At 49.8% G+C, this 15,574-nt stretch overlaps 7 protein-coding genes across 7 annotated transcripts; 3 read left to right on the forward strand and 4 right to left on the reverse strand.

The window, feature by feature from the left end:
- Positions 1-587: 587 nt before the first annotated feature.
- Positions 588-2,554, forward strand: PFICI_13737 (uncharacterized protein; the record flags this gene model as incomplete). The annotated part of the gene is made up of 3 exons (XM_007842318.1): positions 588-611; positions 759-1,690; positions 1,753-2,554. The coding sequence occupies 3 exons, from the start codon at positions 588-590 to the stop codon at positions 2,552-2,554; spliced, it is 1,758 nt and encodes a 585-aa protein (XP_007840509.1).
- A 763-nt stretch (positions 2,555-3,317) lies between these two features.
- Positions 3,318-3,773, reverse strand: PFICI_13738 (uncharacterized protein; the record flags this gene model as incomplete). Its single annotated transcript, XM_007842319.1, has 1 exon — positions 3,318-3,773. The coding sequence occupies one exon, from the start codon at positions 3,771-3,773 to the stop codon at positions 3,318-3,320; it is 456 nt and encodes a 151-aa protein (XP_007840510.1).
- A 1,131-nt stretch (positions 3,774-4,904) lies between these two features.
- On the forward strand, positions 4,905-5,444 carry PFICI_13739 (uncharacterized protein; the record flags this gene model as incomplete). Its single annotated transcript, XM_007842320.1, has 1 exon — positions 4,905-5,444. One exon carries the CDS (start codon positions 4,905-4,907, stop codon positions 5,442-5,444), a length of 540 nt encoding a protein of 179 aa, XP_007840511.1.
- A 2,662-nt stretch (positions 5,445-8,106) lies between these two features.
- PFICI_13740 (putative 1-aminocyclopropane-1-carboxylate deaminase) lies at positions 8,107-9,233 on the reverse strand (the record flags this gene model as incomplete). The annotated part of the gene is made up of 2 exons (XM_007842321.1): positions 8,107-8,965; positions 9,046-9,233. The coding sequence occupies 2 exons, from the start codon at positions 9,231-9,233 to the stop codon at positions 8,107-8,109; spliced, it is 1,047 nt and encodes a 348-aa protein (XP_007840512.1).
- A 1,479-nt stretch (positions 9,234-10,712) lies between these two features.
- PFICI_13741 (uncharacterized protein) lies at positions 10,713-11,079 on the forward strand (the record flags this gene model as incomplete). The annotated part of the gene is made up of 2 exons (XM_007842322.1): positions 10,713-10,964; positions 11,029-11,079. 2 exons carry the CDS (start codon positions 10,713-10,715, stop codon positions 11,077-11,079), a joined length of 303 nt encoding a protein of 100 aa, XP_007840513.1.
- A 780-nt stretch (positions 11,080-11,859) lies between these two features.
- PFICI_13742 (uncharacterized protein) lies at positions 11,860-12,370 on the reverse strand (the record flags this gene model as incomplete). Its single annotated transcript, XM_007842323.1, has 3 exons — positions 11,860-11,980; positions 12,148-12,218; positions 12,311-12,370. The coding sequence occupies 3 exons, from the start codon at positions 12,368-12,370 to the stop codon at positions 11,860-11,862; spliced, it is 252 nt and encodes an 83-aa protein (XP_007840514.1).
- Positions 12,371-13,638: 1,268 nt separating this feature from the next.
- PFICI_13743 (Thioredoxin reductase) lies at positions 13,639-14,838 on the reverse strand (the record flags this gene model as incomplete). Its single annotated transcript, XM_007842324.1, has 3 exons — positions 13,639-13,730; positions 13,818-14,517; positions 14,638-14,838. The coding sequence occupies 3 exons, from the start codon at positions 14,836-14,838 to the stop codon at positions 13,639-13,641; spliced, it is 993 nt and encodes a 330-aa protein (XP_007840515.1).
- Between the last annotated feature and the right edge of the window lie 736 nt (positions 14,839-15,574).

Consider the following 15,574-nt stretch of genomic DNA (forward strand, 5'->3'; position numbering starts at 1 on the left):
AAAGAAAGAAAGAAGAAGAAAAGAAGAAAAAAAAAAGAAGAGAAAGAGAGAAAAGAGAAAGAGAGAAAGAGAGAAAAAGAGAAAAAGAGAAAGAGAGAAAAAGAGAAAAAGAGAAAGAGAGAAAGAGAAAGAGAAAGAGAGAGAAAAAGATAGAAAAAGAGAAAGAGAAAAAGAGAAAAAGGGCTAAATATAGCATTAGTATAAGTCGTGAAAGCTCGCTCACTCCAATATTTCTCAACGTTTTAAGGGCGAATTATTCTATTCTCATGCCGACGCATCGACACGACTGTAGCTCCGGTACTGCAGTAAAGTATGATACGCTCAAGTGCAAATGAGCCATTCCGCATACAATCACAAATATTGCCTTCTTTGCCCTCGGTCCATTTACAGACTTTGTATTACTCCTCGTCAGAGTTGGCCTCGACACCATGCCGTTGTATAGTGCGCTTATAAAAAGTGAATAACGACGGGCTCTTGTCCAGACCCATCGCAGCCTGTTCGATGAATGGGCGTCTGGTCTCAAAATTGTGTGCACACAGCCACGAAGACTGGCCGCCCAAGAGGTCGCCGCCCGAGTTGCGGTTGAAATGGATGTCTCAATTGGACAAGAGGTACGTTTTTTGTTTCTCCTTCATACCCACATCCCATCCTCTCTTTGCCGTTTCAATCATCGTGGAGCGGGCGAGTAGTCCTCTGGACATTCCATCAATACCCATTCGCCTTGTCTTCAGAATCACGTTTGACGCCTCTTTATCTAGGTCGGATACGCTGTCAAAAATGACAAAAAGACCAGCGACAACACGCGACTCATCTACACAACTGATGGATACCTGTTGCAAGCAGCAAAGAACGATCCGACACTCTCGGAATTCAGCTGCATCATCATTGATGAGGCTCATGAGAGAACCGTCGATACGGATGTTCTTCTCGGACTTTTGGCCAAGAGGCGAGATGATCTGAAGGTAGTCATCATGTCTGCCACCATGGACGCTGCCAAATTCGCCACCTATTTTGGCAACGCACCCACACTCCATATCCCCGGCCAACCCCATACGCTTGATATCCTATATCTCGAAGAGGCCTCCCCAGACTATCACGTGGACACAGTTCGAACGGTGAAAATCATTCATGATGAGTACCCCCGAGGAGACATCCTCGTCTTCATGATGAGCTCGAATGAGATAGAACGCGTGTGTACAATCCTGCGCCGCAACTGCCAAGACCTCGATGTCATGCCGCTGTATGGTGCGCTCACGAAAAGTGAGCAACAACGGGCTCTTGTGCAGACCGAGCGCAGGAAATGCATAATCGCAACAAACATTGCGGAGACCAGTCTGACAATTGAGAATGTCAGCTACGTTGTTGATTGCGGCTACTGCATTCAGAGCGTATACAATCCGCGTACCCGGACTCGCGTGTTGCAGACTGGCATAATCTCAAAGGCCGCTGCTGGACAGCGTGCGGGTCGAGCAGGTCGGACCAGCGCAGGCACCTGCTTCCGGGTGTATACGGAGGAGTTCCACGACGAGGTCATGTTGAACACAACACGACCCCAGATCTTCACAACCGAAGGCAAGGCCGTTGTTCTTGCAATCAAGTCGTTGGGACACAACGACGTATTTGCCTTCAACTGGCTGGACGCCCCTCAGCCAGAGACCATGCTTCGTGCTCTTGGGGACCTGAGAGACCTGTGAGTTCCCTAATCAACAATTCGTAATGCCATGTGTACGGATATACTAACCGTTATATCAGAGGTTTTCTGGATGGCACCATGAAAATCACAGATCGAGGCCGATCCGCATCCCGTCTACCAATCGATGCCATGTGGCTTTACGCCATTATGGAGGGACATGACAACTGGTCATGTGGAGCAGAAATGTGTGCCATCGCTGCAATTTGCAGCACACAGAGGCCGGTATTCCTCCGACCAAGTGCCCATCGGTATGCATCAGACGAGTTGCGAAGACAATGGGTCCATCCTCTGTCCGACCACATCACGCTTCTCAACGTGCTCCACGCATATGTGGATGTCAGAACGAAAGCGGAGACCGTTTCAGACCGACAAACTTGGTGCTTTGCCAACTTTTTGAGTTATGAAGCACTCGAAGAGGCCTTCGAGACCCGCGATCAGATTTGCACGATGATCCAACGAGATGTAGTGCGAGGCTGGATCAGCAAGATCCCTTTCCGTCATCCGAACGACTACGACAACATCCGCCGCTGCCTTGCAAGAGGATTGTTTCTGCAGTCTGCATTCCGACATGAAGAGGATGTATACAGAACCTTCCATGATAATCAAGACGCACTTCTTCATTACCACAGTGCCTTGATGGTCATGGCTTATGGCATTGATGGCCAGATTGTGGTTTTCTCGAGCCAGACGCTCACTTTGGTCGTTTGTGGTGCCACGCTCACCCAGTCCGAGAGCAGTCATATCACTAAAACCACTTGGGTTGAGATAGCACTTCTCGAGAACCCGAGAATCAGGGTCGTGATTCATGATCATGCGAGCGTCGTCGTCGGCACCGGTTTGAAGGGTAAGCTCTGTTGCTGATCGCCGCCGAATTGAGGTATATGTGATTGGCTCCGGATACCCGAGCCACTCTCCCCGGGTTCTTAGATATTCTGAGAGGGACTGGGCGGATGCGGTATCTTGACTAATATTCAGTCCTCGCGCCTTACCCGCGCGTAGAACGGGCTCGTCCCATGCCTCCTTCTTGATCTAGGACCCTAATTAGCCAATGTAAACAACAGGACTCAGAGACACTGACCAGAATCCGATGCATAGTGCCGTTTATCAAGTCGCCAATGCTATCAATGTTGACCAGAATGCCGCGGCGCAACGCAATCACTAGCAACCTGTGGGGGATGGAAAAAATCAAGTGGTTTTGTGGCCGTGGCGATGGCGCCTTTGCCGTTAATATTCGGCGTAGCTCTGGCTTTTTCATGGCTCGCTCCATATCTGGGAGGTTGGTCTTCAATGATCGAAAAGTCACCGTGGCTGTGAAGCTTCCCTTTTCCTCACCCCGAGTGATTTGAATGCCTCGCCAGGTAAGGTATAATTTCTCACTCTTGTTCTCCTGGCTGGTCCACCCGATGCTTCCAGGTCGCAAGCAACAAATGCGCATAAGGCACCACGCTAGCTGATGGCCTTCTGCTATTGCTATCTGTGGAGTTGACAGGAGATCGTGATCGATGAGTTGGCGCAATTCGGGCAGGCCGACCTCTGACCGATTCGGATTTACGCTGCCCCGTGTCAACCCGTACACTTTGGATGCATAGCGCAGGGACTCTGTGATCTTGTTGTACACAGTGCTTCAGGCTGGTGGCGTCAATTGGTGCCTGTTGTAAACATGGTATATCCAGAATAGCATCGCTGCTCGGTATTTGGACAAGGCCATGTACGTAAGATTATCGGCCGACTTTCCAGCCGTTTGGTCAGCAACAAAAAACATAAAGCCTCGAAGCTGCGCCAAGAGCTTCTGTTGGTCAATAGGAAACATCAACGTGTCCTTTTCTCTCTGTGTCAGTCTCCTGGTTTCCTCCATGGACGGAATGACGCCTGTTAGACGCAGAAATCGTTCGAAGAGTGCGAGGACGCGGTCCTGGTTATTCTGTGTTGGCGTCGCATGCCAACGGAAACCGGCTGATGCAATTTCATGTTGTTCAATCTTCTTCATCAGTTGGAAAATATACTCGTCACCGCTAGCTTCTATTCGATTGATCGCCTCAAAAAGGCTTATCCGGCGGTCGCCGACACGATGCGGTGGCATGATGGGTAAAGGTGGGATGGATTTTTGCTGATTGGGGTGACAGTGAACTTGAAGTAGCTGTTGCACGCAAACGCATGTAGAGTCTCGGATTCCGTGAAACAGCTATAATTAACGATAAATCGATTGATACAGGAAAAACAAGCAAAGGACAAATACACGAGCGCAATCAGAAGAGGGTAGAGGGGGAAAGTGACGCACAGATAAGGAAGGAGGCAGGTACTGCAAACAGGCAGGAAGACGTCAAGGCGACTTGATGGAAAGAAAGGAAGGAAAGATGCATCAAGCACCTGCTATCGGTGTCGTGAATGCAGACCTTCCAATGGTGTAGCCTAGGTGGGTTCTCCCCATAGCTTGACCCTAGGCTTCGCGTTGGTCGGCAGGTCAAATGCAACTACATAACTATCCATGACTCTTTATTTATTTTTATAGATGACCCCAAAAGAAAAGGGGGGGGAAAAAAACATCCCACTGTACTTCGTGTCTGTGTATGTTTTGTCGAGATGGCCCCAAAGATAGGACTCTGTGCCGATGCTCTGTTGAGAATGAACATGAGTTCGTACTAGCAATACTCAACCAGTTGATGACACACCCATTGTGGCTTTCTTGACTCTTGCTGCCTCGAGAGACTTCATTACCTTTGGTTGCTTGAAAGGCAGGCTTCCCGATGCATCAGAAGAAGAGCGCTTCGGAAATTTCTCTTCCTTGAAGTACACCAAGTCCTATAACTCTTTCAGAATATAAAACTGCGTAACAGTGGACGTGTCACTTACCTCGATCCGTCCAGGTTCAATTGCAGTTACAGTCTGCAAATACTGCTTGCCAGCCATGGCAAAATCTGTCCAAACAACCCATTTGTGATTACCGGTGATGAGGCACTGATACGACTTCATGGAGCGGCGATGAATGCGACCTTGGCTACCCTGATTGCCAATCACGGGCCAATGACGGGCACCGACCATGAGAAAAAGCCTATACGCAACCGCTTGCATTACGCTGCAAAGAAAGCTGTCCTTAGTACAGAAATTCAGGAGATGCGAGAGTCAATGAGTACCGTGGAGCACGCTCGCCGGGTAGAGAAGCTGAGTCAATCCAACTTCACGGATCAGATACTTCAGCAGACCCAGAGAAGCCATGAAGGATGATGTAGCTGCTCATGATATGGACGATCCATTGGTGGACAGCAGCACCGGCTTTTTCAAACAATTTGATACTGGTGAAGACCCAGAAGAAGATCTTGAGCACCAGGTCATTGATGGTGAGCCTATTGAGCAGCGCGTTGAAGAAGACGAACAAGAGGAGGCAACCGAGCATACCCAAATACCCTACGAAGTTGCTGCCCGGGCGTTCATGGAGATAATCTTCCATGGGACCATGTCACAGAACGGTGACTGGAAGAATAACCCATCTCAATGTCACTTGTGCTTGGAAGACGAGACCATTTCCGCGGAACAAAAGGCACATACATACAATAAGGAAGAGCATCTCAAAAACCATATGGGCTCGTTCATCCACACACCATTGGCGCCTTGGTGTCGTCAAGTTGAGGCACAGGCCGAAGCCGATCACTGCCCGATCATGAGTCCATATTGCGCAGAGCCGGGTCACTATACGTGCAACGAAAGTCCACGTGCGACTCTCAATTCAAACCTCCTAGACGATGACTTCCTCTAAAGACACTAGGCTCTGGAGGATCGAGGCGGCTGGAGCCAACTCTGGCTCTGCCAAATGCCAAGACGAATATCCAAAGCGAAAGCTAGCAGCAAGTAGAAACTATGAAATAAGAAAGGGCAGATCAGTGTTCTGAGTGCTAGGTGCTCTGTCGCGAGGGAGGGGGAAGAGAGGGAGAGAAAAGGTTGTGGTGCCCGTGTCGCATCCGCACAGTCTGTGCCTCTCTTTGGGCGGCCGGAAAGAACTTATAATTTTCCAAAAAATGGTAGCAGGACATGGCATTCGACAGATATATGCTCTACTCCTTGAGTCGGAGTATCCCAGCGAGAAAGCACGGCTGGCCGTCGCCGTACTCCGCAACTCACTCGCTCACTCACCCAACCACCCAACAACCAAAAAAAAAACACCAAAAATCATCACGATACCTACGTTTGCGCCAAAAATAAAGGTCCGCCTGGGGATCGAACCCAGAATCTCCTGATGTCATTTGATTACAGCCCTTCACGAGAACGTGAAGAGAAGCGGTCGTAGTCAGACGCAATGCCAATTCTGCCAACGGACCAATGAGAAACCCGGAATTGCTTCCAGGCTTGTTGAGATTGCGGCCTGTTATCACAGTACATGATTCTTTTGTGGGCGTATGCAAAATTTTCATGCCAGGCGAGCCAGGATGTGCCCATCGTGGGCCTCGTCGTCGCTTAGGGCTGGGTGAGTGGGTATCGGATGGCGCGGGTGATTGGGTGGCTACTGGCCGGAGTTTACCTAGCTAGTGCCTCTTATTTGGGTCTCTAATGAATTCCGCTATGCTGAATACGTCAGATGCGTGTCTGGTTGGGTTGAGACTCTGTACGTACTTCCTTCAGTGTTGTGCGTGGCCCATAGATTACGTCGCATGCTTGATAGATACTAGCTAATAACGAGTACTACCAATCCACCACAGTTTAGTCTCGAATCAAGAGGGAGCATTAGAAAGAAAAGAAACAAAGGAAAGCAAGAAATTGTGTTTATTCTTGTAACAGTTATTCCGTCTTAGGGTGTCTACCAGTAGTATACCTACCAGCCCATTCCAGTCCTTTTTCTAGATCTAGCAATCTGTAATCATGTGATGTGTCGTCAACACCAAGTACAGTTGCAACTGAATTTACTACAATCACCAAAACAACGATCATGATCGCCAATGCTAGTTGAAGATCGGCCATGTCAGCTCGAGCCTCGAGCTCAATATCGCGAAAGTACATTATGAATCAGATCAGCACGGTACACAGTTCCCAGTCAAATGTGAGGTACTAATTGCAATTTGCTTGGATGCCTGTGCTGACTTGATGGTTTCCTCTTCTTCTCCTTCTCTCTCTCTTCCCTTGTCTCATTCGATTGATGCTCAATTATTCGATACTGTTCCACGGTTCGTCGAACGTTTGTTTATATCTGCCAGGGCAAACAAGGCTCACTCAACAAGGTCGTGCGGCATCCTTTGTCAATGACTCTTCTTTGACAAAGACACAATCCACATGTTACACATGATCATTAAGCAATCTTTACGTGTTTGGCCAGATTGCTCACTTGCCATCAGGCCCTACTGGGTAATCAACAGGCTCAAGAGACAAACAATGCCATTATTTGTTCCTGGGCACGCCCTAATAACCTCGCCTTTGTTTGCCGTGGCCACAGACAATGAGATTCACCATCACATGAAACCATGCAATAGTTTCAGATGGAACACTTCTCTGGGTACAAAAGAAAATCACTGATTCATTTCGAAAACGTTGCCAACAACGCCTCAACACCAGTCACCCTGTCTTCATATTGAATAACACCCTTGACTCGACACATACGCAGACAGAGATCGACAGGCTCCGCATACACAAGCGCAATGTTCTCCTCATTCGCGTATATCCTCTTTCTCATCCTCCCCATACAACTCCTTGCCGCAGCGCCGGTTGCTGTCATGGATCACTCGGACGTCGCGACTCATGGTCTACCTGCCATGACCACAAAGCCCATGCTAGACGCTCTGCATGCGGATCTGCTGAGACGCCTGGAAGATGTCTCCAACGCCACGACTGGAACCGAGCCAAACATTGATGGAGGCGCAGGGACTAGACTAGACGGTGCAGCATGGGGTGCAATCATTGGCGGCTCTGCACTATGCCTTGTATTCGTATTCCTAATGTGCTGGTGTGGGAAAAATCGAAATTGGTAAGCTAGGTACAGAGTCTAGGTAGGTAAGAATCAATCCCAGAAGACGGAATTTTGTCAAAGCCAGCATTAGTGCTAATCAAGCACAGTTTGCTTGTCGTCCAATGATACTGACTGAGAATAGCGTGATTGCAGAAAAGTCCACGAGAATGGTACCCTTGCCATTCTAGCGCACCTATATCGACCTGAGGTTGCAGATTACCATCATGGGACGTTGGGAGGTGACAGACGCCGAGTTGTCATTCCTACATAGAACATAATGGTCCATTAAAATCAGCTACAAGGAGAATGGGTCTGGCGCTCTTGTATACACTCTGGTAGAATTGGAAACTCATATTTTTGCAACATGAACGGCAGCATCAAAATTTTGAAGACCAACCAAGATAGTACAGCACAACTTCCAGTAACGTTACCAGTATTTTCGAGTCATTTTTATTCTTTTGCTGTATTCATTTTCTATTTACTTATTCTATGACTGAATGGTGGAGTAGGCATTGAGGGCGAGTTGACCTCCCAGGTGAGCGTACAGCACATTGCTTCCTGCAGGAATCTCGCCCTTCTTAATCAGATCCATCATGCCGGCCAAACTCTTGCCCTCGTAGACGGGGTCTGTGATAAAGGCCTCGGTCTGGGCACCGAACTTGATGGCCTCAATGGTCTGCTCGTCGGGAATACCGTACACACCGGCATGGTACCTGTCGTCGAGGATAATGTCCTTTTCGGTGATGTCGTCCTCACTGAGACCAATCTTTACACCAGTGAACTTGGCGATGCGTAGGACCTGGTCAAAGGTCTGTTGAACCTTTGCGGAGGCGTCAATGCCAATGACCTTGCGCTTGCGCCCGCCGAGCTTCTCGGCTAGCTTGAAGCCAGCCACCATACCAGCCATGGTCGAACCGGTGACGGCGCAGACAATGATTGTGTCAAAGAAGACGCCCTGGGCCTTTTCTTGCTGCTCAACCTCGAATGCCCACCTGGCAAAGCCCAAGCCGCCCAGAGGATGATCCGAGGCACCGGCGGGGATGTAGTAGGGCTTGCGGCCAGCGTCGCTCAGCTCCTGCTTCAGGTTCTTGAGCGTGTCCTTGTGCTCAATGCCAAATGTCGAGGGGTCAAGGCGGGAGTCAGCGCCCATGACGCGCGACAACTGAATGTTGCCGACCTTGGTGTATCCTGGGTCCTCCCAGTCGACCCAGTGCTCCTGGACCAGGGCGCTCTTCAGCCCCAGCTTGGTGGCTACTGCAGCCACTTGGCGGGTGTGGTTGGACTGGACGCCACCAATACTGACGAGAGTATCGCATCCCTGAGCTACAGCCTCAGAAGCCAGGTACCTGAAATGGAAGAATTTAGTACAAACGGCAGCAAACAGTCCCGGGCATTCCCTAGGACAGTGTAGATTTTCTCATCTTACTCGAGCTTTCTAGTCTTGTTTCCTCCATAAGCCAGACCCGAGTTGCAATCCTCACGCTTTGCGTAAACTTGCACCTTTCCTCCAAGAGCCTCGGATATACGGGGCAGGTGCTGGATCGGCGATGGTCCGAAGAGGAAAGATTCCCTCGGGATGCTTGCAAAAGGCTCTGGCAACTGAACGTCGGTCATTTTGAATAAAGTTAAAAGGGTATATATTGGGAGATAGGGGAGACGAGTTTAGAAGATTGCAATGAGCGAATGCAACAAGAATAAATACAATAAGAGGAGCAGCAGCAGAAAGGACGAATAAAATCTTACATGTTGATCATTGTCGAGATGCCGAGTATACCCTTCCCAAAGCGTGGGTTGATACTGGCAAAGCGGAGCCGATGTGCCGCCCGAGTTCGGGGGTGACATCGGATCCGCTGCGTGAACTAGGGATTGTGCCAATACTGGCCCAAACCGGCGATAACACAACGTAATTGGGTATGCTAATTGCAGTCTGTCGCCCTGCAGCAAATGAGCGGTTGGACATACCTGATAAGGCTCATCAAGTGCTGATTATCGAGAGCCAGATCCGGCATGGGATGGCACGAGTAGTATGATACTAGAGGCAGTTTTTGGTTGAACGTTTTGCCCTACTGTGTATAGCTGATTGCGACCGTGAAACCCGGCAACAGATAAGACTGTCCGTCTCTGCAGGCTATCTACGTACGTACTGTCAATCAGCGAGCCTGAGTACAGCACCCATCTCCCTGATGTATGCGTTTTGACAGTGCTCCTCTTGTCACTAGGTCACCTTTTTAGAAAGAATTCAAACGCCGCCATCATGCCCAATAGCCTTGGTCAAGTGCCTGTTGCCTGTGAGCCGAATGCCAAGGTCGCAAAGTATGATGGGTGAGTTGACAACGCAATTGGGTCAGTCTATTCCATCCATTGTGGATTTTATGGAGATAAAACCTTACCCAACCCATTACACAGTAGGTTAGGTACGTGCAAGACACTGAATGTGCTTTCGGGCTAAAAGTGAGTACGGATACGACGGAGTTAGAAGAATGTCCGTTGCTATCTAGGTATGTAAAAGTGCCTGCAGATAGTCTCTAGGTGGGTTACCTCACTATACCATAAGAATATGTTTCCCAGTGATCGTCGCCAGTATCTCGTCGCACAAGTATATCATCATGATCCTTTCTGGGGACTTTACACCGGCAAGAATGAACTGAAGAGCTTCAATCAATGAAAATGGCACATATGGCAGCTAAACCTGCCTGCGCCGAGGACCTCGGAGGTCGCGTCGCGCCCCTCTTTGGCAGGGGAGCAGTCCACGGGTGCTGAGCCGACTTAAAGGTAACGTCGAGCGTCGTGGCGCGTGCTTAACTCGGGTTTTTTTTTTTTGGTTCCTCCTTCACTTCTCCTGGTTGAGATTAAAACAAAAATTCAAACGACATCGCAACTGCCTCAAGGAAAACTGAAGAGCCGGGAATATCCAATTTTACTGCTCATCGACAGAGGGCTGCCTAGGGCGCAGAGACCTATAGATACGGTCGTGTACCTACCAACTCTTCCCAAGATATCTCCCGAGCAAAGATGAGCGCGCCAGTCGAGGTCCGGACATTTCCAAAACTGTCGCGTGGGCGGCTGGTGGGTCTTGGGATCACTGGCATCATAATGCTCCTGTCCTGCCGGCGCGAGGTGCTCATGCCGGGCTCGCCCATCTACGATTACCTGCTCGCAGGCCGGCCGGCCGCCATCACCAACGCCATCCGCGTCCAGAATGGGCTGTTCTACGTGCTCTGGGGCCTCCACAGCATTGAATGTGCCTTCTTCTCAATCATTAGGCTCAAGAGACACAACGTGCACTTTCTGACCGACCTGTGGTGGCAGTGGATGCTCATGTGTTTTGTTGGTGGTGCAAGCAGCGTACGTAACATTTCCCCTAAAACTCTTACTATGGGGGAGCAACCACTAACTTTGAATTCCTCAGTGGCAACACTTTCGCCTAGCCGTCAAGGAAGCGACGGCAAAGCAGGCATGAATACATGGTAGCCCGTTGCAGGTCATTCGAGAAAATACCACCAATATGGATTTCGCTGTGACCATTCATCCAGAGCCTATGCACCATCGAGGTGTTACACTGTAGCCGTTGAAGTATTGAGCTAGATATATAGATCCTGCGGGGCGACCGGCATCGGGCTTCACTTGACTATAAAGGACCCTGGCACGCTTCACACAATATACTGTTACATGAACTTTGCCGGCAGACGAATAACATGGTACCTTGGTAGTGTATGCTGTGTGAAATGCCATTATGCGATGTACAATTAAACATCTTTGCTTCATTAGCAGACATCAAACACGTACCTGACGACCTGCCCACGCAGTGGGACGGTCACCACGACATAGACGCGGGGCTTGATGCATGTCACTTGGCCAACATCGAATAATTATTCCGCCCATGCAAGTGATGCCAGAAAAAAATGAAACAACACGTAGCTTGATATTGTTGGGCCATTTGTGAAACATGTCCACAGGGCAATTCGTTTACTCATCTGAAGGCTTTTCTTCAATATAAATGCTGGCTCTAAGGATATTGCCGCCACCAACCAGATTCGAGGATTGATAATAGATCATGTGAAACAGTAATAGGGTCGTATTCATTCATTCATTTATTCATCGTAGCCTAGGCCATCTACCTGCCGGCAGCTTCTGAAAGGATCTCAATCACACAAATACGTTGCCCGGCCGGCACGGCATGCGTAGCCTGGCAGCTCAAAACCTGACCGACGTTCCATTCACTCGTCTTCAGGGACATCCCTTACTTCTTGCCATAGCCCTGAGATGAGCTCTGGCCGCTGGATGAGGTGTAGGTCGAACCACCCTGGCCATTGTTGTAGTAGGTACTACCGTTGGGGTTTGAGTAGTAGTACGAGCCATTGCTGGATATTCTAGTCAGCCTCGATTCTTTCCTTTCAGAAAGTAGACACCTTTTGATCCGAGAAGGGCCGTCTTGCATGACCGAGCCCGATGCCAAGGAGAAGATGACCTCTTGACACTTCAAGAGCATCTACAGGGAAAGGCACTTCGAAATTTTCATGTCGCTCACCTGTTGGAGTAATGGTAAGAGTTTGAGTTCGAGGCGCTGCTACCATAATCACGGGAGCAATAGTGGTTGCCCTATTGGCCGAGTCAGTCATGCTATTCAACGTACGGCGCTCTTATTACGGAAAGCAACATGGGTTGTCAGGAATTGGGAAATCAATGCTGACCTGGCTATTGGTGCCCGAGGAAGTGTAGGAGTAACCGTTGTTGCTGTTGCCGCTAGGCATGTTGAGAGATTCAATTGGATTGAGTATGAAGATCTGTATGGGGGTTACTTCTTGAGAATTGATGATCACTAGGACAGATGACACAGAAGCAGGTGGCTGAACGTTGTTGGGAGTTGCTTAGTTGTCTGGGGGTGGAAGAAAAGGGAAAATGACGAAGCTTCGGCACGATTGACAGAACTGGTATTATTTATACCAAGCATACGAACCCACCTACATACGTACCTACCTACATACCTAGGTAACCTACCTACATTTGCCGGTTTTTAGTCAAACAGCAAGCAAGTGGGACCTCTTCCCAGATGCCTTCTTGCTTCTTCTTGGCTTATCATGGAGAAATGAGGGGTTGTTGCGGCAAGCACCCGCCAACATGACCAGCTTAACCTTGCTCACTTTTTTGAGGTTCTGACGATGCCGGAAACAGCCAAGCGTCGATACAAACTCACATGTTGCGCAGTGATTACATATATAATGTCTACGCACTGAACCTATTCTGTACATGAAGCTTGGGGAAAGCAAGGAGAAGAAGAAATGACACTGATGGGCCGTGGGGTGTTTTTTTTCCTCGTGGGGGGTTGCACCAGTTGTACACGCATGTGCAGAATGAAAAGCAATTATTTTCTTCTCTGGATGTCATATGCAACAAGATGGTCGCTGACTAACCGGTGAAGATGAAAAGTGGCAATGGACCGTTTGCATCATTTTGAGCTAGCATAAACTTGACCAGGGGCAGTGCGTTTCGCCTCGCCGTACCTACCTATCCAAGGTTTTACACTTTCGAGAGACTTTTTGGCTATTGAGACCTACCTGTCCAAACTCGATCATCCCGACCTCTACGGTAGCATCCACGGTCTTGATTGTAGGAGTTGGAATTGTCCTTGGTCAAGGTTGCAGACAGGTCCTCGTTTGTTGCTTCAACACACCATGGCAGTCAGGACCTGAAGGGTGGGTTGGTGGATGGAGTACGTGGACTTACATGCAAGGTATCCAATTAGACACTTGCCGTAGAAATGTAACTTCGTATAATGGGAAGTGCTATCTCCCACATGACAGTTCACGCTGGCCGCTTAGATATCCTCCCGCACCATTTGATCACGAAAAGGCCAAGAGACAATATGAGATGCTAGTTTCACTGATTTGGTATTTGGTATATATGGTCTATGCAAAAGCAGATCTATGTCGCTCTTTAGCCTTCATCAGTTATGTCTCGAAGATTCAGCCTCGCCCCTCGATTTATGGACATGCAATATGTTTAGCAGAAACTTCAATGCTTACAAGCTGCCCTTGGCAGCGCCCTCGCGGCCATCAACTTCCAACTCGGACAGGTACTTCTCGGCGTCAAGTGCAGCCATACATCCCGATCCTACACGACAATAACAAGTCAGTAACCCTTATTCTGAATCGGGTAGAATATGAAAAGAATGAGAAGGCTCATTAGTGTCAAACTTACCTGCACTGGTAATGGCCTGTCGGTATCTCTTGTCCTGCACGTCGCCGGCAGCAAAGACACCCTCGACGCTGGTGAGCGGCGTACCGGGCTTGGTCACGACGTAGCCCTCGGCATCAGTCTCGAGCTGGCCCTTGACCAGGGAGGTGGCAGGGTCGTGACCAACAGCGTAGAACAGACCGTTGGCCTCAATGGTCTCTTGCTCGCCCGTCTTGTTGTTCTTGATAACCAGGTGGCTCATCAGGCCCTTGTCGTCACCCTTGACCTCGACACCCTCGGTGTTGAAGCGGACAGTGACCTTGGGGTGCTCCAAAAGGCGCTGAGCCATGATGCTGCTGGCTCTCAGCTGGTCCTTGCGCACCAGGACGGTAACGTGGCTACCGTATTTGGTCAGGAAAGTAGCCTCCTCAGCGGCACTGTCTCCGCCGCCAATGACGACCAATGGCTTGTTACGGAAGATGGGCACGGCTCCGTCGCAGACGGCACAGGCGCTGATACCGTTCTGCCAGTACTTATCCTCACCGGCAAGTCCAAGCCTCTTTGCGGACGCGCCAGTGGCCAGAATGATGGCATCGGCAGTGTGGACGGTACCGGGTGCCCACTCGGTTTCGTACTTGAAGGGCCGCGAGGAAACGTCGAGCTTGGCGACGGTCTCTGAAATGATCTGGGTGCCGAATCGCTCGGATTGTTGCTTCATAGCCTCCTGTTCAAGAGAATGCTGGGTCAGCAAACATGGTCACGATCATGGCTGCTGCCGCCACCAGCAGGAAACAGCCAATTGGTTCGGGGCAAGCCGAAAGAAATAAGTGAGGGGACGACTCACCATGAGTTCTCCGCCCATGATACCCTTGGGGAAACCGGGAAAGTTCTCAATGTCGGTGGTGGTGGTGAGCTGGCCACCAGCAGCAATGCCGTTGGCCATGAAACCCTCGTACAGGACGGGCTTGAGCTCGGCACGGGCCAGATAGACGGCGGCCGTGTGGGCGGCAGGCCCGGAGCCAATGATGACAACCTTGCTGTGCATATTTCTTGTAGGAATCTTGGGAATCTGTGTTGAGGGTGCGGGTTTGAGTTGAAGTCCGGCGGTAGACAAGGCGGCAACGGAAACACCAGATGCGCCTGCGCGAAGAGTTCGTCTAAAGGCTGAGGAAAACAGTTTGGCGGTTGTATGAAGAATGAGGATCAAAAGGGGGGGAAAGAAGGAGGGAAAATGGAGGGCAGGAGACAGACGGTCTATAATCTATAGAAACAGACGAGACAGCAGGACTGGCGGCGATGGATGGAATCTTCTCGGGAGCGTCAAGGATGACAAAGATGGGGATAGCCTGGCTGGTGGATATCAGATGTAGGGTCTGGGTACGTAGTACTGTAGTGTCATCTAAAAGAGTCGTACATAGCGTCTACGGGTACGTTGAGAGGTAAAGTACAGGTGGTTTTCGGCTTTGGCTTCCAGTACCTACAGCAAGCAAAGGCCGGTAGTGAGTGCACTATGTATGTCAGCTAGGTACAATGTAGGTGACCTAGGGCGGGCGGATAGAAGAGGGCAGATCTGTACGTGATTCGAGAAAATCTGATTCCACTACCCAAAAGACCCCCGACCTGCGCCCCAAGACACTGCAGATTCCAAATCTTGCATGGGGACGAGGCGGCGGCGGGCCGATTTAGGGACGGACACCCCGCATTACTCAGCCAGCCGATAAATACCTACCCACGTACGATAATGCCTCGATAGTGTTTCCAGAATGGAGGGGCAGCACTTA

Source organism: Pestalotiopsis fici, assembly GCF_000516985.1.
Source record: "Pestalotiopsis fici W106-1 unplaced genomic scaffold PFICI_Scf_11, whole genome shotgun sequence".
Lineage (NCBI taxonomy): Eukaryota > Fungi > Ascomycota > Sordariomycetes > Amphisphaeriales > Sporocadaceae > Pestalotiopsis > Pestalotiopsis fici.